At 50.3% G+C, this 19,926-nt stretch overlaps 5 protein-coding genes across 5 annotated transcripts; 3 read left to right on the plus strand and 2 right to left on the minus strand.

The window, feature by feature from the left end:
* Positions 1-2,214: 2,214 nt before the first annotated feature.
* On the minus strand, positions 2,215-3,218 carry LOC131212254 (THO complex subunit 7 homolog). The gene is made up of 3 exons (XM_058206048.1): positions 3,104-3,218; positions 2,921-3,041; positions 2,215-2,853 (listed from the first exon to the last, which is right to left on the minus strand). Exons 1-3 carry the CDS (start codon positions 3,111-3,113, stop codon positions 2,256-2,258), a joined length of 729 nt encoding a protein of 242 aa, XP_058062031.1. The 5' UTR covers positions 3,114-3,218; the 3' UTR covers positions 2,215-2,255.
* Positions 3,219-7,869: 4,651 nt separating this feature from the next.
* On the plus strand, positions 7,870-11,311 carry LOC131206997 (E3 ubiquitin-protein ligase COP1-like). Its single transcript, XM_058199604.1, has one exon. The coding sequence runs from the start codon at positions 7,870-7,872 to the stop codon at positions 10,231-10,233; it is 2,364 nt and encodes a 787-aa protein (XP_058055587.1). The 3' UTR covers positions 10,234-11,311.
* Positions 11,312-11,410: 99 nt separating this feature from the next.
* On the plus strand, positions 11,411-12,945 carry LOC131206999 (cytosol aminopeptidase-like). Its single transcript, XM_058199605.1, has 3 exons — positions 11,411-11,835; positions 11,909-12,433; positions 12,522-12,945. The coding sequence occupies exons 1-3, from the start codon at positions 11,411-11,413 to the stop codon at positions 12,943-12,945; spliced, it is 1,374 nt and encodes a 457-aa protein (XP_058055588.1).
* Positions 12,946-13,521: 576 nt separating this feature from the next.
* On the plus strand, positions 13,522-15,309 carry LOC131207000 (uncharacterized). Its single transcript, XM_058199606.1, has 2 exons — positions 13,522-13,581; positions 13,675-15,309. The coding sequence occupies exons 1-2, from the start codon at positions 13,522-13,524 to the stop codon at positions 15,307-15,309; spliced, it is 1,695 nt and encodes a 564-aa protein (XP_058055589.1).
* Positions 15,310-15,450: 141 nt separating this feature from the next.
* LOC131209262 (mediator of RNA polymerase II transcription subunit 28) lies at positions 15,451-17,607 on the minus strand. Its single transcript, XM_058202283.1, has 4 exons — positions 17,498-17,607; positions 17,040-17,441; positions 16,720-16,957; positions 15,451-16,615 (listed from the first exon to the last, which is right to left on the minus strand). Exons 1-4 carry the CDS (start codon positions 17,555-17,557, stop codon positions 16,584-16,586), a joined length of 732 nt encoding a protein of 243 aa, XP_058058266.1. The 5' UTR covers positions 17,558-17,607; the 3' UTR covers positions 15,451-16,583.
* Between the last annotated feature and the right edge of the window lie 2,319 nt (positions 17,608-19,926).

The raw sequence follows: 19,926 nt of genomic DNA on the forward strand, positions 1-19,926 counted from the left end.
GCACTTCCTGGTGGCACAATCAGGATGTTCTGGCTTCCGGAGCCAGGAGCAGTACAATCGGTACACAATCATTTTACCAGCTTTCCACGTGTGCCAGTATCACGGCAGGATATCGAACCGAGCAGCAGGATCGTAATTAGATTCCTGGTTAACTCGGTCCCAGGGCACCTTCTGGTGTTAGACGCCCGGATGGGCTGGTGATAGCCGTAATTTTATCGAAATGATCGACAAGCATTGCGAGAACGGTTTTATGAAAACCACACTATCACGCCTCATTGAATCGCTTTGTTTTGTGATATTAGAGAACAAAAATAAAAAATAACTAGAATTGCTCCAAATTTAAGCACCATTTAATACAAGAAAAACAAAGACCCATGTTTTCGAGTTTGGTTCTCTCGTCACTCGGCTGACGTCGTTTGCCCCGTTGTCAGTAGTGACCCCGAAAAGGAAGCTAAATGTGAAAATGCACAACGTCTCTAAGCCCCTCTCGGATAGCCCCATTTCGGGCGCCACCAATTTGTCCTCATGTCGCGAGTTTCATGCGCCGGCAAACCGGAAAAGTAACCAAACATGGCCACCCCTTTGGGTTCCACGCGCAGAGCGGTGTCATAACCCTTGCACCGAGAGTAGGGACGATTATTTTTAACCTTTTGCTCGCCACGACGAACACTAGGTTTTCTTCGCTTTGTATCGAATTTCAAAGTGTTTTCCTTCACGCCACGCCGAGAGCTGGACGACAGACAGCACCGATGATCACTCCGAGCGGGACCACAAAACCATCGTAAATGAGGCATCCGCGGGTGAGGTGTCAAAGTGACGAGCGCACCACAGTTCGAGGAACATCGGCCACGGAATCCGGCACCCGGGACACGGTAAGTGGATGGGTCAAAACGGTCGTAACGGCTGCCGGTGCGACAGATCACCGAAGGGGCGAGTCACTGTCGATTGAACGATCCGGCGGACAAAAAACATCTGTGCCGGCGCGTTGAGGTCCCTCGTTTCCATCGAGACCTTATATTCAATTCCTATCTCATAATTAAACGATACCGCCTGTGTTTTGTTTAACCGATTTAAAATGTATTAACTCCAGTATTTAGTAGTTAGAAAGTCAATATTGTTTATCGTACAACAATGCCATTCCTACAAAGGATAAACACAAGTCTTTGTCCATGTTTCGGAGCCGTTAACCGCGCTCCATCGGTTCCATTCACGGACCTTTCTTCTCGAGAACGGGTGCCCCTGCCGAGCATAGACAGTTTTCTACGAATCCCGCAAACCGTAACCTCTCCGATCATCTCAAGTTTACCCTCTTCTCGACGCTGAAGCACCACTCAATGAGCCTCGGCAACAATCCCCAGGCATTGTCGCGCATCCGGGGCCGCCGGGCTGAGAAAGATAATGAATCCTTCAGCGCCGTTTGCATACCGGCAGCCACCGGCAGTGAGCTGGCAATCCAGCCCGAAGTAGGATGATCCATCAAAGCACAGAACCGACGGACAACGGAGCCAATCGATGGCGTGCTGCGAACGCGATCGAGTATTTCCTCAGAAATCCGCTGGAGTACCGAGGTAGGGCCGGTGGTTTAATGCCAGCGGTGCCAACGGTTGCTGGTAATTTAGCCGGCCGCTTGCCGCAACTCAGAAGCTTCCAGTGAACTGGTTGAAGGGGTGAAAATGCGCCAAGTATCACTGTTTACTTCACTGGAAACGATCGGACTGCACAAAGTACGCTTGAGCGTGATGGCGGGACTGAAAGATTCGAGAAACGGGTTGAGCAAGTGCGCGATACAAATCGAATCCCCGCCTCGCCACACTGCCTGCAAAACTATAAACGGATCTTGCCTCTCTCGATTTGCTACTTGACACACTCAAGAACTGCCGTCGATACAAAGTTTCGACCAGCTGAATGAAGCGCCGAAGTTGCCGCAAAGGCCAACCGGCTGTACAAACTACTTGTCCGCCCCGACAAGTGCCCGCGGACCGGCTTCGGCAAGGGTTTCTTGGGTTGAAATAATACTTTTTAACTACTGTTTGCTCCGAACGGCATGTTCACGGTTTTCGTTACCGTCTTACGGAGCTCCGCTGCCCGTTCAAAACAATCTTGACCAAGCCCGATTGAAATTCGAACGAGACTTTCGAACTCCGTACAGCAACAAATATTTTAAAACGCCAATTCTCATCAGGGCAAGTTTATGCTTATATTTGTTACAAAAGTTCTTACATAATAAATCCTCTCGCTGCACCTGTTGGGCTCTACTAGTTGGGTTTCTCCGGCGAGGACAGTATCACCTCGTCGTTGTCCGAACTGGCGGCATCGTCCTCCTCTTCGACCACCAGCATTTCATCGCCGGGAATCTTCTCATCCGCAGCCGGTGTTGCACTTACGTCCATCGCATCGTCGTCGCAGGTATCCGATGTGCCCGCCGCCGTTACCGTCATCAAAGGGTCCAGCTTATTCTGCAGCTCCACGATGGACCGCATCAGGACCGTAAAGTCTTTCTTTTTCGTCTCCAGCTTCCGTTCCAGATCCGCCTTGCTGTCCTTCAGCTGATCGAGCTCCAGTTTCAAGGATTCCAGCTGCTGAACCGTTTCTTTCCGGTCCGGTTGCTGGTTGATGATTTTTGCCAGCACGTCGTATTGCATGCGATTCTTTCGAATCTTCTTGGCCAGCACCAGATTCTGCTTGCTCTGTCCAATCTGCGTTTTGGCCGTCTCGATGCCCGACTCGATGGCGTCCGAGATGCCGGCGTAGTTTTTCAGCTCCTGCTGCATGACGTTCGCGTAGAAATCGGACTTTTTCATGTCGAACTCACAGAGCGCCAATTGCGCGAGCAACCTATCGTAAATCGGTTGACTACGGGGAGAAGCACACGAAACGATAGTTATAAAAATGGAAAGGTGGTTCTGGCCATGTGTAGTACCTATTTTCTGGCGCATCATTCGAATTACACCACTTGATGAAAGTCTTAAGCAAATCATTCAAACGCCTATCGTCCCCGGTCCCATCGCCATCAATTTGCAGCCGACGTTTGATGACTTCCTCTGGAAACAAAATTGCGTATGATATATTCAGCACATAGAGCACACAAAGCCTTTTCACCTACCGTCAGACATTGTTTTGTTTGGACAACTTTTGTTTAACTTTGAAGAAAAATCACGGATACCTAACGTAAAATAACTTCAGCGCACATTTGTTTTGTTGACGCTTTCCAATTTTCTTGCTTCGGTAATGTCAGAACTTGTTTACCTCTCTTCAGCCCTTCAGTAACGTACATATATTCACATGGTAAGCAATTTATTATTTTCACTCAATTGTTTCTCGACCCTTTTTGTGTTGGCTTCTTCCTCTTCCCACAAACTTTTTTTCCACCATCAATCTTGCCCATTGCCAAGGAAAAATAATGCTTAAAGTAAAGATTCAATTTCCTACCCATCATTTACTGCTTCCTACCCCTCACAAATCAGTGCGCCAGAAACGTCATTTTCCGCTGTCATTTTCGTTTTTGCTGTAGTCGTGTTTCAGTGCTATTATATTTGTGTTATCTTATCATGTAATTATGATGGCAGTTTTTCGTACGTTTCAGTTCGTTCGAGGCAATTATTCGTTCCTGTCGCGTTTCTACGGATCAATGTCGAACAAAGTATGTATTAGACGCACCGGCCGAGTGGGAAGACAATCGTGCGGCTAACCGTCACAGCACAACGCCTCAACAGAGCCGAAAGTGGCGCTAACCTTTCTAACACGCACCGTTCCGTTTGTCCACCGGTGCTTGCCCCGTTATCGTCCATTTGATACCACCGCCGATCGACTTCCTGCCTTCATCGTCGCCCGCCATCGCGATCGCCATCCGGGGAACATGTGTCCGGTGAACGCGGGTTTTCCGTTGCCACGGTCACCGCGGGTGCTTATCGCAGCAAGGGCTAGTTTTGGGTGTCTACTCAACGGAAGGGAAGGATGAGGTGAAATTTACACCTTACGCTGAAAAGTACAACGAATCAACAGCTGGAAAGTTGTTGGAGCAAATCAATATGTAAGTGTTCGTTTGTTTTTTCCCCTTTCTTTCTCTCTCTCTCTTTCTCACTGACTGTTGGTCTGTCTGTCTCTATCCGTAACATACTTTCCTTACTCGGTCGTGGGATGGCGATTCCAAATGGCGATCACTGTTTCGCACATCTTTTTAAATCAAACTTTGAGTATCCCAATTTCATTCATTATTTTTATTTATAGCCATCCGCCATTTGAAACATCATCCCCTTTTATTTCTTCGCGATTCTATGTGTCCGATGAAAAGCGAAAGTCATGGTTCCTTCATGCCTCCCGAATCGACCGTACTTTGCCCGCTGATGGACACTTTTTTTCAGAATGACTAAAACGGGCTCTCCGCCTTGTGTTGGTTGGCCGGAGCGGATAACAACCGCTGGTGCCGTGCAGGAATTGTTTTATGATACTGCACCATGCGCTGTGACACGGTGCCTCTCCTGGGGCGAACCATAAATCAGCGCAATAACGTCCCCAGTCCTTTGCGATTGCATCGAATCGGAAGCCTGGTTGGAGAGCAATTTTCCGCATCGAAACCAGGCGCTTGAAAAGGTGGTAAAATTTTAAACTATGCAGCACCCCACTGTGTTGTGCAGCACGTTGTCGGAAGCTGACGACGGGTGTCAACTAATGAGGGGGATATCTAATCTTTACACGCGGCAATCTTTGCATTACCCGGTCGGATGATAAGCGACCCGTCGCATGTTGTCAGGCATCTCAACGCCGTCGCCATTGTTTGAATTATATACCGTGAATTGCAGTGTACTTATTGTACTGCAAGCACAGCAGGCTTCGACCGTGCTGGAACGGGTAGAAGTTTCATTACCATTTCCAACGAATCACATTTTTTGCGGTTTCTATTTCGCACACGGGTTAATCTCAACATTGTCTATGGAAATTCAATTTCACAACCGTTGCCGGCATCAATCTTCAGCATCGTGCATGCATTAGGCTTTTTGTCACTCAATTTGTTGCGTTCCGCCCGCTGACAAATGCTGTGCCGCGGTTGAGTAGATCAAATGGCATTGCAACCAAAGCACTTGCGATAGAAATGAACCCGAATGGAATTGCATATCGATCCCCGAAGCGCATATGCCGGCGTCCGGGGTCGAACCTATAAATAGTTTGCTAACCCTTGATGCCATTTGTGCAATTGTCATTTGTTTTCGTGTTATCACATCGTTCGCCTTCTTCGGCGCGGTGTGGCATTATGTGCATGCGATGCGCCGCGCGGTACACAGCGCGAACAGCTGGTTGCTTTGTTTCGCACATCTTTCGCTCATCGGCTATATCATCCTCGGTGGCCGCCGCTGGGTTAGTAACCATCGGCGTAGCTGTGTTGGGCAAAATGTTTTCCCTTAACCCCTTAAATATATGGCGCCATGGGAAGGATTTTTCAATTTCAATCTGCCCACCCCGCATTCGCGTGGGAAAATCCATTGCCCCTTTTCGGTACTATTTTTAAAAGTCACAGTTGAAGGACAGTTCGTGACTCGGTCTCGGTGGCGCTGAAGCACGGCAGCGGCTACAAAGTAGTATCCACTTCTTCAGTTGGAGTAGGCATGGCTGACGCGCCACTCAGCGCAAATTGTGCTCCCCTTTTACTACGGCCCTCTGCGTCATGGATCTGTCGTCGCTGTTGCCATTGCTGCCGTGCTTCCAATTAAAACACTTTCCACATTTTAAAGTCAACCTCGTGGAAAATGCGGATATTTAGTGGCAAAAGTTTAGCACCCCGGGAAAACCATAAAAGCGATCCTTGCCTTGGGTGCCGTTGGTTTTGCAAGCGGCGCTCGCGTACGCTTTATGTGGCTTGAGATGCTGTATAAATGAATAAATTATAACAAAACCCATTCGCGACAGTTTGCTGCGGCACCAGAAGCTTAAAAACAATCGATTTCCCTGCCCTGGAATCCAGACGGGCGCAGGTGCTTCGCTGGCAGGGTACTCTTTGGAGTCGATTCCAAGTATGTGGATTGTCGCAACTTAACCCGCGTGCTCGGCCACTGCGGCGAACCCGGCGAGGAGACCAAAACTGATCTTGGGACCTCTTTCGGGATTCGAATCGTAAAACAAAATTGACGGATTGGCCCAAAAACAGGAAACATTCCGTATTCCATTATTTGGCAATGCTACGCGTAATTTCCATATCCCACGCGATGATGCTAATACCCGTTCCAGATGGGGCCAAATAAAGAAATGTGGTGGGGATGTGCTGATAGCGCCTTCGTAATAATGTTGACATCGGTGCAAAGGCGTCGAGAAATGGTGATAAAGAAAATTCATTTATAATCCACTCGACCTATGACCCTTCCCACAGGCCGACGGGGCACTGGTGCCACCGTTTCGTCGTTGTTGGTAAAGTGCCATTCGAAAGACTCCGTGCGGCAGTTTAGTGCTAATGCCCGAGCTAATGTTTCCCGGTGTGGCACACCGACCGTTGCGGGAAGGTCGTCCCTTTATGCTAAGCTCTGCCAAGCTTTTGGTTCGCTTCTCGCTCACTATCCAGCAAAACCTGCAGAATTGCAAAAGGACAGTGGCAAATCTTCGTCTTTTCTAGTTCGCTTTGGGGTGCATCATGTTATGAGTGTCCTGCTGTATCAAAGCGGTTGGTTGCTTGCGTTCGATCGTCCGCTTTCGGAGTTTATCTGGCGAATTCCAATTATTCCGTTGATTGCGATGGCTGCAGAGGACCTTTAGATTGCTTTTAAAATTAAAATTATTGTTCCAAAGTTGTCTATTCGTTGTTTCATGATCTGATCTTTGATTAAACACATTAAAAACAATCTTCAATGAATGCATTTGTTGTGCCGTGGTGTGCCTTTGTCGTTTCTTTCTTTACTTGTAGGCTGAACATAACAGTGAATTCTGCAACAAACAGGCGGAGATAGTTGATTCCCGAGCTTTGCACTGCTTTATTATCTCTCTTTCCCACTTTCTCACTCTCTTTGCCGCACTCTGCTCTGCGATCTTTCCTTTTCTAACTATTTCTTACACTTGATGACCGATTTGCAGTCAGAATGAGCCCCAACAAATTAGAGTCACAGAGTTCTTGCCTTCGGAACCTTGATGTATCTTTAAAAACCTTAGAAAACCTTTTCTTTGCCAAACCCTCCCACCGTAGAGATCCATTTTTCTGTGTGTGCCGTAGCTTCACAGACGGAAGCAGCCCACATTGCTTCGTTAATTTCCTAAACATGCACTCCCTTTGGATTCCTTCGAGCTCCCCTGTGCGCCCTGTGCTACCGTAGTTTAAAGTGTAGTTTAAAACCACCACATAACTTTTGCAACAAACGCCCCCCTCAGGCTTTTAGACGGCAAGCATAGCTCAATTCTCGTATTTTCGCCTTGTGCTTTCGTTTCAGATTCACTGTTATGTTCTAAGCCCTTCTCCCCGCGAGTTCCGACGGAAGAGCGGAAGCATTCGCGAGCTTTAGTGTGAACTGATATGAACAACCGACACAGATAGGCACGAACGCAACAGCACGCGCCTTCAGATCGATTGTTTTTGTGCTCATCACTGCAGCAAAAACGCATCCATCTTCGTTCCGAACCAAAGGACTAAACGCCAGGCGCGTTACAGTGTGTTACAAGTAAAACGTGTGTTGCAAGTACTGAGTGTTCTGAGGTAAACAAAAACTTGTAGAAAATATCTGTCGTCGCCCAACCCGGAGAGGCACCTCCGGGCGGGAACGAAAAACAGAACAGAGGCAGAAAAGGGGTTGTGTAGTTATGTCAATGCGTCGCCAGCAGCAGCAGCAAACGTTCGATGTACAACTGTTTTCCTCAGTGTCCAACTCTAGCGAAACGAGCAGGTACGAGGTCCTAAGGATGTGTTCCCTAGGTGGCAGCAGCGGCGGCGGTGGCGGTGACGGTGATAGAGGGAGTGGTGGTGGCGGCGGAGCTGGTAGCAGCAGCAGTAGCAGCAAGAAACGGCTCACCACCCTGAACGGCATCCCGACGAGTGTGGATGATAAAGCAAGTGACTTCCTGTGCCCGATCTGCTTCGACATCATCAACGAGGCGTACATTACGCGCTGCGGGCACACGTTCTGCCACCAGTGCATTGCCCGCTCGGTCGAAGTCGCGAAAAAGTGCCCCAAGTGCAACTCGCCGCTTGCGTCACAGGAGCAGATTCTGCCCAACTTCCTACTGAACGATCTCATCTCCAAGCACCGGCTGAAGACGGGCATCGGCGGAGGGCCGGCCGGTGCGGGGGGTGGCGGTCTACAGTGGCCCAAGTCCCAGTCCGGGAACGCTTGCTCACCGAAGGGGGCGCACCCGGGCACGGGCGCAGACGGTGAAGGCGATACTTTGAAGCACTTTCTGGCGACGGAGTCGAAAAAGCTCTCGCTGTCGGACGTGAACGTGATGCTGGAGATACTGACGCAGCGCAAGACGCTGCTGGAGGCGGAATCGTGTGCCGCCCAGAACCGGCTGCTGCACGAGTTCCTGAAGCACTTGCTGAAGCAGAAAGAGCAGCAGCAGCTGCAGATCGGGAACGAGATCGCCCTCATCCGCAACGATCTGCTCGAGGTGGAGAAGGTGCTGAAGGACGTGCAGAGCAGCTGCCCGTCGGTGGCCGAGGTCGAGCGGAGCGTGCAGGACGAAAAGGACGAGAACGTGGTCGCGATCAAACGCCAAATTATACAGATCATCGATACGATCGACCACATTTTCGTGCCGTCGAACCAATCGCCCATGGACGATGGCTCCTCGCTGACGGGCGAATCGTACGAAGGGTTCAACTTGCACTCGCACCCGGCCCGCGGTCAGCACGGTTCCGGCTCGGTGGCGGGTTCGCTGTCGTCCTCCTCCACCTCGTTTCTGGCCCGCAAGCAGCGGATGTACCAGCACTTTGACGACTTTGTCCAGTGCTACTTTGCGGCCCGCAGTGAGGAGCTGTTCTTTGGCAAGGATCGTTCGTTCAGCTCGGACTCGCTCGGCGTTGGCGATCGCACGCTGTCCAGTGGGGCACCGAGTGTCGACACTGGGCTTGCTCCTACGATCGGTACGACACCGAGCGGCGGCGGCGGCCACAGCAGCTCGAACCTGTCCCAGTCGCAGTCGACGATCGATATCACCCGCTCGAGTGGTGGTGGGCGCTCTTCGTCGCTCGATACGTTCCGCGAGAATCTAATCAAATTCTCCAAGTACAGTGCGCTACGGCCCCTGGCAACGCTCAACTACTCGAGCGACTCGAACTACGCGTCGACGATCGTGTCCAGCATTGAGTTCGACAAGGACAGCGAGTACTTTGCGATCGCGGGCGTCACGAAGCGGATCAAAATCTTCGACTACTACACCGCCATCCGGGATGCGGCGGTCGACATCAACTATCCGATCAACGAGATGACCTGCAACAGCAAGATCTCGTGCGTGATCTGGAACACCTACTTCAAGCAGGTGCTCGCCTCGAGCGACTACGAGGGCATTGTCACGATCTGGGACGTGCTTACGCGGACGCGCACGAAAACGTTCGAAGAGCACGACAAGCGGTGCTGGTGCGTCGATTTCAACGAGGTCGACACGCGCCTCCTGGCGTCCGGCTCGGATGATGCGCGCGTGAAGCTGTGGTCACTGAACGTCGATCACTCGGTCGCCACGATCGAGGCCCGCGCCAACGTGTGCTGCGTCAAGTTTAACCCAAAAAGCTCCTGCCACCTGGCGTTCGGGACGGCCGATCACTGCGTCAACTACTACGATCTGCGCAATCTGAAGCAACCGCTGTGCCTGTTCAAGGGCCACCGGAAGGCGGTGTCGTACGTGAAGTTTCTCAACACGGACGAAATCGTGTCGGCCAGCACGGACGGCCAGCTGAAGCTGTGGAACATCAACTCACCGCCGTTCTGTCTGCGCTCCTTCACCGGGCATATTAACGAGAAAAACTTTGCCGGACTCGCCACCAACAGCGACTATCTGGCGTGCGGTAGCGAGGACAACTCGCTCTGCGTCTACTACAAAGGCCTATCGAAGCAGCTGTTTAATCTGAAGTTTTCGAGTACCAGCGGTGGTGGTGGTGCTAGCGCCGGAAGCGGTAGCAGCATGCGCAGTGGTGCCCTGGCATCGTCGGATGTGGAGCGCGGCAGCACCGATGGGAACGAGTTCGTGTCGGCGGTTTGCTGGCGAAAGCAGAGCAACATCATCATTGCGGGCAACAGCGAAGGCATCATCAAGATATTGGAAATAGTGTAGAACCGTCCGGGATGTATAGATGCCTCCACGAGGATGTAGAAAAGAAGATCACGCAATGGTCAAGTGCTGCTCTACATTGTTAGATGCCGTTTTTTACAAGTAGTTTCATAGAGTGTTCGAGCGTAGCTGGAAGATGACAACCCCATTTTGTATATATAGAACTGTTAAAGCCTGTTTGTTTTTTAATGTTTGCCAAAGCTCCGCACAATAGGCCGATGGCCTCGACAGATGCTGATTGGACTCGACCATTTTGTGCTTGAATCGGAAACATGAAAGCGGACAAACCATAAGACTTATACCGTGCCCTAAAGCGGCACGACTCGGAAAGAGCGTTCGGCAGAGAAGTCAATTACAAGCGCGCGTGCCAGTTGAGACATGTCCTTCGGTATCCCCTCATGTAACGAAACGGAGCGGACCTATTGAGATGCCAGGACCACCGTCCATCGGAAGGAAAAGAAATTCATGCAATACGTAACAGCGCAACGAAAGGAATTTCTTCAAAACCCGAGAAACAGTCTCCGTGACACTTCGTTACACGCGCGCAATGTTGCTTACCATTCAATAGGCTTGGTAACTTTGCTGGTTTACGCTTTTGTATAGCTTTTCCGGATAGTATTTTTAAGTTAACAGTTTTTTACCTTCTCTCTCTCTCTCTCTCTATGTAATATGTTGCACAATCTTCTATTCCGAGAAATTGCTTCCGAAATTTTAGCTTTCCGGCATTCCTTGACAGCTGGAGGTGTGTCCAGGCACCTTCCGAACGCTGCCCATAGATTAGCGTGCAGCGCAGAAAAGAGAACTATTTTTGTACATTTTAAACAAAGTGTCACTTAACCAATGTCCCCGTAGGCGCCTTTAGGCGGATGTCGAGGCGGTACTAGTACAAGAGGAATAAGGCGCATAATGTTACGTACCTTTCGGAGAGTTGTTTAGAAGCCGAGAATATGTTCAAACTAGACTTGGTTTAGTCACAGAGTGCAGGTTCTGGCAAAAGGCCGGCTAAGAAATATGCACTTTGTTACAACGTTTTGTCCACGGTTTACGTTTTAAATGATTAGTTTAGCGAATAAATAAACACCAAACATTATGATTCTTTTTCCTTACAAAACCACCCGCCACAATTAGTTTATGGTAATATTTAGGTGCTCCCAAGAAAACGAACCTTATTAATGGTGCCATGCGCACGCCTCGGAAACATTCAACCATCTCATTATCTAGCTGCGGACCGGTGAAGGCTGGTCAAACGCGCATTTTCTGGGGTCTGGGCAAGTACCCGGCCGTGGCGGTGGCCGGTTTGGGCGATGCGAGCAAGTGGGACGAGCTGGACGAGATCGATGGTGCCAAGGAGAATGTTCGCATCGCGGCGGCCGCCGGTGTTCGGGCGCTGGTAGCCAACAAGCTTGCCGAAATCGTACTGGAAGACCTGGAGCACCCGCAGCAGTCGGCGGAAGGGGCTACGCTGGCCAACTACAAGTTCCAGGTGTTCAAGAGCAAGGACAAACAAACGAGTCTGCCGACCGTTCGGTTCGCTGACGATGCACCGGGAAAGATCGACTGGGAGCGGGGAGTCACGATTGCCGAAGCGCAAAATTTCGCCCGACTGTAAGTGGCACACCGATGCGGGACGCATGGGGAGTGGGATTACTAACTTCTGGTTTCATCCCTCTTGTTGTAGGCTCATGGAAACACCGGCCAACCACATGACGCCGACAATCTTCGCGGACACCGTCAAGCAGCGGCTTGGTGCGGCCGGCGTCGAAGTGCTGGTGCACGACGAGGCATGGGCTAAGCAGAAGGGCATGGGTTCGTTTCTGTCCGTAACGAACGGTTCCGCCGAACCAGCTCGCTTTGTCGAGCTCACGTATCGCGGATCGCAGGCCGAGCAGTGTATTGCGCTCGTTGGCAAGGGCATTACGTTCGACTCGGGCGGTATCAGCCTGAAGCCGTCCGCCAGCATGGACCAGATGCGGGCCGATATGGGCGGAGCGGCCAATGTCGTGGCAACCATGCTGGCCCTGGCTCAACTGAAGGCTCCCGTACACGTGAAAGGGTTCGTGCCGCTGTGCGAAAACATGCCGAGTGGCACGGCCACCAAACCGGGCGACGTGGTGTATGCGATGAACGGAAAGAGTATCTGCGTGGACAACACGGACGCCGAGGGCCGCTTGGTGCTAGCCGATGCGCTGTGCTACGCCTCATCGTAAGCAGATACTCAGACGTCACTCCGCTCCGATCCGAAACACCGCTAATCGCACGCCACCTCTTCTGGCGTTCTCTTCTCGCTTCAGATTCAATCCAAAGCTCATCCTCGATATAGCCACGCTGACGGGGGCCATAAAGGTGGCGCTTGGAGACTGCGTTTCCGGAGTGTTCTCGAGCAGCAACGCGCTGTGGAATGTCATCCACGAAGCCGGCTCACAAACGGGCGATCGAGTGTGGCGTATGCCGCTCTTCAAGCACTACAGCGAGCAGATGTGCGACCATAATGGCTACGACTTGAACAACCTCGGGAAGGGCAAAGGCGGCGGTTCGTGTACGGCGGCTGCCTTCCTGAGGGAGTTCGTACCGAAGGGTACACCGTGGCTGCACGTGGACATTGCTGGCGTCATGGGAGATTGCAGTGATCAGAGCTACACCGGCGCCAAGGGTATGACCGGTCGTCCGATGCGTACGCTCGTCGAATTCGTTACGAAGGCCAGTGCTAGTGCCTAAAGTGTAGCACGCAGTGTCAGCGCGGAATCAGTTGCCTGTCAGTTCCAGTGAACGCGTTGAAAATAGGATTGTTTTATTACCGTTTCAAAATGGGGAATGCATTTCATACAACTACATTTCATAGCGGTCGACCGATCGATCGCTATTCGAAGCATCACTAACGTGTGTAACGGTTGCAATTCGCCAGCGTTTGCACACCTTCGTTATAGCATCAATCGTACAAACGGAACCAATGCCTTTGTTTTCTTTCTTTTTAAGTGGGGCTTCTGCCCAGGGCAGATACAAGTTGGTAAATAAATAATAAAACAATTTGATAGTGGCACAGTGGACGTCTCGAGTATGTTCTTTCGATCGCAAACTGCAAATTTACAGTTGAAGCCAAGCAGCCAAATGGTAAACAAACTCCCCATTTATCTTCCCCATGAAATCGAATTCATTGTTTGGCAAATGATGTCGTCGGTTTTTGACATGTGTTTTCGCGCCAAATTCATTCCCGGTTTTGTTGACGTTGTCTCCATGGAAACAGTTGTCGACAGTTGTTTTACAAGTTTTCTTTAATTTGGCGTCATAAAAAGTATGCAGAAAAGTTTCGTTTCGGCATTCAAACTTGATGGCGTGCCTATTTTGCCACCGCTGGTAAGGGAAGAGCACAAACCCTTCGAAATTGCTTTCGGGCGTACCGGCTTGCTGCGGTTGTAATGAAGCCTTTTCAATGCTTCCCGTTCGCAGATCACCGATGAAGTGCGTGCAATGGTTGAGCTTAGTAGACAGCAGGCTGTGGCTATCGAGCAAAAACTACTGCAAAAGCGACGAAATGTGGCTCTACAGAAGCAGTGCCTTTACGAGCAATCGGAAGGACTGCAACAACCGGCAGTGCTTTATCCGTCACCCGAGTTAGACCTTTCTACTCATTCACCTCCGGACACAAGAGAGGAACAATATCACGCTGGAGACTTTGAAATTGTGGATGAATCACCGCAAGCAGATCACGAAGATGGTGCTGCTGGTGCTCCTGCCAGCGCAGTGCCGGACGTTAAGCAGGAACCAGCGCTGCCAGTACCTCCCGAAAAGTCACCCGTTGTTCTTAGTGATCAGCAAACTTCTAGCTCTTTTTGTAGCCCCCCGGAAACAGTTGAAACAGTCAACACAATCGTATCAATCGACCCCGACGATCAAACCATAGCCCCGGTAACACGCACCGTTACTCCGACGTCGGAGCAAATGCTTCCGTGGGTCACGTTGGTACGAAGCAATACGTTTGATTTGAAGAAACCAACCATCGACTTAAGCAACCTAGAGGGGCTGCAGCACTCCACGCCGGTCGATCGATCTAAAGGTAGCGCCGTCGAAGGTTTCATACGCTCACCAAAGGGCGAAGTTAAATCGACTCCTGCTCGAACCAGCTCTAAAACAGGTGCCCATCGACCAACACCAGCTGAGCGAATCAGACCTCATACAATGCCTCGCATTGCACCAGCGGCAACTGCACTGGTGTCGCATCAACCCAAGCAACCCGTTCCGTTGAAACGAAAATCGCGCAACCGTAAAATCAGCAACTGCTCGGCCGCTTCCAGTTCCACCGTGAATCTGAGTGTGGAAAGCATTTCGAGTGCACTGTCGGAACACGAGCAGCGGATGGCGGAGCTGTTGAAGCGACAGGAAGAAGAGCGGCTACTTTTGGAGAAAAGTTTTCGGGAGCAAACGCAAGAACTTGTGGCCCTGTGTGCCAAATCTTTGCCTGTGGCCAACGAAACACCAACAATGGCTCCTAGTGGCAGCACCGACATCAAACCAGCTCTGAGCGTGAGTCTGCTGTCGCTCTGTGACGTGTCGTATGAATCGTGCAGCGACACCGATGATGCCGCTTATCAGACGTGCCAGAATAACGGAACATCGGAAGAACGATTGAGTAGCAATGGCGAAACGGCGTTGGCACCAGCTTCGCCGAGGCTAGACACAAACGGAAATCGCCGAATGGCCAACCGTATCGAAGAAGAACGGCTTCTGCGGGCCGGCACGATCATCAATGCTTACGCCAGGGGCTACCTAACAAGGCGCCTCTTCCGAACGCAGAAGATACAGTCAATCAAACAAACTATTGTAGATAATCTTTGCCTTATCCTGAACTCACGCAACGAAACAAGTGGAAAAAGTGATCCTATGGCCGTATCATTGCGGCGGAAAGCCTTCCAACGGGTTGCCCTTTGCCTGGACAACCTGCACGAAATTTTTATCGACTACACGCCCCAGAAACGGCTGCAGATGATTCAACGCGATCGGTACCTGAAGCAACAGCAAGCAGCCCATCATCGACAAAATAGCCCTTCGCTTAAAATGCAGGGATCAGTGCAGCGGCTTGGTTAGATTTGTAGATTCACTACTTAACCCGTGTGTCCTTCTGGAAAATGAAATGCCTTTTTTACAATAAAAATACATTAAAACAAACTTTTTTCTGTCCACAATTGCGAATGAAAGTCAGATAGGCACCATAGGCTTCTTGGGCGTTGAGCACATCATATTTCCTCATTTATTATCCATTTTTTCTCTAAGTTCTCTTAGTTTTCATCTACTTAAAAGCAGTCCACTGTTGGTTCCTAACTCCCTGTCGCAGAAATCTTAGCGGACTAAGGAAACGTTCAAGGGAGTAAGCCAATTCCGGACGGACCGCCACGTAGTATAGAAGGACAAAACGGCAAACGTTTTGTGAAATCGATAGCCAAAGCCGATCGCGGCGGCAAAGACGCGAAGAGAAGAAATACGCTTCGCCGCGATCCAGGCGCGCGGATCACGATGCGCAGTCCGTTTCGTCCGGTGGAAAACAAGGAGCGGGTTAGTAAATAGGAAGCGAGCACACATTTTACATGCACGAAGACAACCACCACGTCGAACGTCTTCGTGCGAAAGATCATCCGCCTTTCAATTACAATATGGGACAATCTTTTCTTTTATACATCTTTAGTGTTACGGAGACAAATAGTATCTAAAATGAAAACGAAAATCAATGTCCATCCCATCAACGACGCGAACCCGGAGGTCCTCGGCGAGAGGGGGAACGTCGCTATTAACGCTCGCGATGCTCCGATCGGTTTCTTGAGGACCGATCGAGCAGGAATCTTGGGGGGGCTAGGAGCGGGAAGCGGTAGAGATAACAAATAGTTCGAGTTCGTTCGTTGCAATTGCGTGTGAGAAGTGTTTGAATGTGTGCCAAACGGAACGGAGCGAGAAGTTTGGTAGGTGGTGCGTTTTGGTTGGCTCTGTCTAACGGGAGTGGGCCAGAGTTTGTGCCAGGAATCTTTCTGGTTCCAGATTGTTTCGCTGCCTTTTTTACTGTATGCTGCTGCTGGTGGTGGTGTGGTTTTTCCTTTGTAACTGTTGTCACATGCACGATGCACATGCTCTGCGAACGTGGCCTATCTGCAACCCATGTACTGAACAGCCTTGCAATGACGGTAGAGAAAGAGGTAGTGCTGAGGTAGCGGGCAGCGGGTGGATTCCGTCGCTAGGAATGGCGACGAGAGCTTCCACCCCGCTTGCCGGTCTCAGGTTAAGGGACCGCCGTGAAATTCGGCTGAAACGGACCCGCGACCACGACCTCTTCCACGGCCACGACCTCTACCGCGACCCCTGCCCCGCCCGCGTCACCTTCTACCATCGCCCATACCAACTAGATCTGCAAGAAAGATAGAGCGAGAGGAACCGGAAAACTAAGTCACACAAAGCGCAACGTCGACATTCGTAAAGTAGCACCAGGACCGATCCGGACAGTTGGCTCACCTATATTGCTAGCCGTTTTCTCCAGATATGCCAGCGGCCCTTGAAGGTTCGGTCCAGCCCCGGGGGGAAAGCCCGGGCCGCCACCGCCCGGTTGTCCCACGTTGCGCGGAACACCGCCCTGCTGAAAAAGCTGCGCACTGGCGGCACTCATCGGAAGCTGCTGCATTTGCTGCTGCATTTGTTGCTGTTGCGCCTGCAGCTGCTGTTGATGCTGCATCTGTTGTACTTGCGCCATATTCTGGAGCGACATGTCAAACATAGTTTTCTCCCTCCCGTTACATTACATACACACGAGCCGATTGCCCTCTATCCACCATTACCTGCATCGGTAAGTTCATGCCACCACCGGGCATGATGGCTCCACCCGGAGCTCCCGGTGCTCCTCCGGCCAAATTTCCCCGCATATCGGGAGCCATCGATTGGATCGGTTTGTTGAAATTCTGCTGATCCGAGAGCAATTGCTTCCACGTTTCAATCTTTTCGTAGTGCTTCCGTATCAGCTCGTCTTTGCGCGCAATTTCCTGCTTGAGGTCGAAGTTTTCTTCCTTCAGGAGCAGATCGGGCTTCAGGGCCGAAAGAAGGAACCGTTTCTGCAAAAAGAACGCTTCCATCTGGCGCGCCAGGTCTATGAATTTCAGCGTCGTCTGGTCGACCTCCACCTTGATTTCATCCTTGTCGATTCCGGTGGCCGATTCCTCCTTCGTAAGGGCATGAATGCACGACTGTAAGAGGCAACGGGCGGCTTTAGAACGTCCCCTGCAACAGCGAAAAAACCCACCTGAAAAGCTTCCTCAAGTTCGTCCACGAGGTTCCCGCTACCGTTCGAAGAGGAGGCCATCGCGACGAAACTAGCTATCACTCCGACCGATCCAGAGCGGAAAACATTAAGGCCTCTGCACACAGAAGCTGACGTAACGCGTAACGTAACGTAACGTTTTTCTGGCCGTGTTTTTGTCTTTTCTTTTTTTTGCGTTCCCGGTCCCTGGTTTTCGCTTGTAGGTTCGCAAACCAAACATTTTTGCGTTCCCGTTGGCCAAGGTTCGTATACCACCAAGTTGGGTTCAGTTTGTTTCTGTTTTGTTTTGTTTCACGAAATTAAAATACCTTCTCGCCTCCCGTTATTCCTCCGTTTCGAACAATTGGCTTCTCTTTTCATTTCCCGTTACTCATCCTTTTCAGACAATCGCGATTCCCGGTGACGTACATGATCGGCTTCCCTTCCCGCTTCCCGTTGGATACATGTCAAAACTCGCACCAGCTGAATTTGGCTCAAATTGCTTGAAAACTACCCGAGTTTACCTGAAATGAGCTTAGATTTTGTATGGAAGCCCTCCTTTCTAAAGAGGGGAATCAACCCCAAAAAGGAATTTCAAAGACGAAACAAAGAGAATAGATAATAATTGTAGATTTGAGGACGTTGCTTGTTTTGGACCGTAACAATCCTCGTCAGCTGACTTAGTATTCGGACAGGTCGATGTGTTCGAATTGTAATGTTTATTTGTGTCGCGATCGAAGGCAATTCAAGGTTCTTCGGGACTCATGCTTCAGCAAACGTTTAGTGCTAGTGGTGTTCAAAAAACAAGCTTCAAGTTCAATACATTGTTCAATTTGCCTCGACGTTGCCAAACGGTGTTCCCAAGGCCGTTTGCTGCAGCACGTACTGCCTTACTGCCCAATGCTGACCATAATGGTCATCGATACGTGCGAAGATAGGGGGATTGCGCTTGCGTATTTGCCACATTCCTACTGTATCCCGCCGTTGGAAGTGGCCTATTTGGATAAGTGATTTTCAAGTTCACATTGGCCTCTGAAGAAGGTTACTACAGCGGACTGTGCCACACGAAGCACCGCCCGAATTCTATACGTTGCTCTTCGTTAGCCGAAAACAAACAAACCTGGGCGCTCCCTGCTAGACTCATTGCGCAACGGATCTTCGCACCTGGGCACACCTTGCAAAGCATGTTTTCGGCGATTTTAATGCCATCGCAGTTGGGTCACGATTTTTGACCACCGCAACACACACGGGTGATAATATTTCTTCACCGTCAATGCGCGAGTTAGTTCATTCATTTCGCTTACCGGCCCGATACCTCCGAAGGATAGCAATTGAATTGTCCACTTCATTACCCGTGCAGCGGGTGTGGGGGCTAAGCGCCACGCGGATGATGGGGAAACGCACGCCAGTGTGGTACGTGAGGCGAATGGCCAATATTGAACATCCCTAAGGTTCGAACCCATTTGAGGGGATTGGTTCGACGCACCACCGATCGTCATATAAAAGAACTAGGAACGATCGAATTCCACATCATTGCGCTCCGAAACGTGGCATCATCATCTCGTCGCAGATCATCGAAATTCTGGTGCTAGCTCCTGCGAAATGGCCGCGAAGTTTGTGGTGAGTGGTGCTTCAACTCTTTCGAATTGTTTTGATAGCTAAGATTTGCCTCCCTCTTCCAGATTGTTTTTGTTTTGGCACTCGTGGCCTGCTCGCTGGCAGCCCCAAGACCCGATCCGAAGGCACAGTTCTTGGCCGCGGCCCCGGTCACTTATTCTGTCGGAGGGTATCCATACGCCTATTCCAGTTATTCCAGTTACGTTTCTCCTTACAGCAGTGTTGTCTCTCCGTACAGTGCCCTAGCATATCCTAGTTTAGGTATGTTTTAAAAAGGCCAACATTGTTGGGGTACATTTAATTGTGAAATTCTTGTTCGTTTTTCAGCCTACAGCTACAACTATCCATATGCCCTGCTGTGAAATTGTACAAATCCAAATAGACTCTTCAATGTTTGTTAGAATAGAAGTTCAATGTTTCGTCCGCTACTCAAACATGCATAATAAAGGAAACGGATGGCAGCATTAACTCTTAAAATGTACTTCTTTTCCTCGCTGCTTAAAAGTGCCTTGTTTAATGGTGTTTCAGAAACCGATTATTAATATTTAAAGGCACGAAATCAAATGCCTAAGGTGTTATCAGGAATTAATATCGAAATCCTCGTATCGCTTGTCGTAATGTTCCCCCATCATGCCTTCATCCCCTTCAGAGGGATAAGAACTCCGCGCACAAAGCGCCGAGGAAGTACTGAAGCGGAGTCTCGCCACAAAACACACCGACGACAAAAGGATTATTATATTAGGACGTTGTTTTATTCCATGTCTTGACTAGAACAATACAAACAAAGGGTCCACCCCAGCCCACATTGCTCCTCC

Source organism: Anopheles bellator, chromosome 2, assembly GCF_943735745.2.
Source record: "Anopheles bellator chromosome 2, idAnoBellAS_SP24_06.2, whole genome shotgun sequence".
Taxonomy (NCBI): domain Eukaryota; kingdom Metazoa; phylum Arthropoda; class Insecta; order Diptera; family Culicidae; genus Anopheles; species Anopheles bellator.

Coding starts and splice junctions, on each gene's coding strand:
- LOC131212254 (XM_058206048.1), bottom strand. Junction 2,854..2,920: donor AATGATGCGCCAGAAAATAG/GTACTACACATG, acceptor TTCTCCCCGTAG/TCAACCGATTTACGATAGGT.
- LOC131206997 (XM_058199604.1), top strand. CDS start 7,870: ATGTGTTCCCTAGGTGGCAGCAGCGGCGGCGGTGGCGGTGACGGTGAT.
- LOC131206999 (XM_058199605.1), top strand. CDS start 11,411: ATGCGCACGCCTCGGAAACATTCAACCATCTCATTATCTAGCTGCGGA. Junction 11,836..11,908: donor GCGCAAAATTTCGCCCGACT/GTAAGTGGCACA, acceptor CTCTTGTTGTAG/GCTCATGGAAACACCGGCCA. Junction 12,434..12,521: donor GCGCTGTGCTACGCCTCATC/GTAAGCAGATAC, acceptor TTCTCGCTTCAG/ATTCAATCCAAAGCTCATCC.
- LOC131207000 (XM_058199606.1), top strand. CDS start 13,522: ATGCAGAAAAGTTTCGTTTCGGCATTCAAACTTGATGGCGTGCCTATT. Junction 13,582..13,674: donor TGCCTATTTTGCCACCGCTG/GTAAGGGAAGAG, acceptor TCCCGTTCGCAG/ATCACCGATGAAGTGCGTGC.
- LOC131209262 (XM_058202283.1), bottom strand. CDS start 17,557: ATGGCCTCCTCTTCGAACGGTAGCGGGAACCTCGTGGACGAACTTGAG. Junction 17,442..17,497: donor AACTTGAGGAAGCTTTTCAG/GTGGGTTTTTTC, acceptor TGCCTCTTACAG/TCGTGCATTCATGCCCTTAC. Junction 16,616..16,719: donor GAAAACGGCTAGCAATATAG/GTGAGCCAACTG, acceptor TCTTTCTTGCAG/ATCTAGTTGGTATGGGCGAT.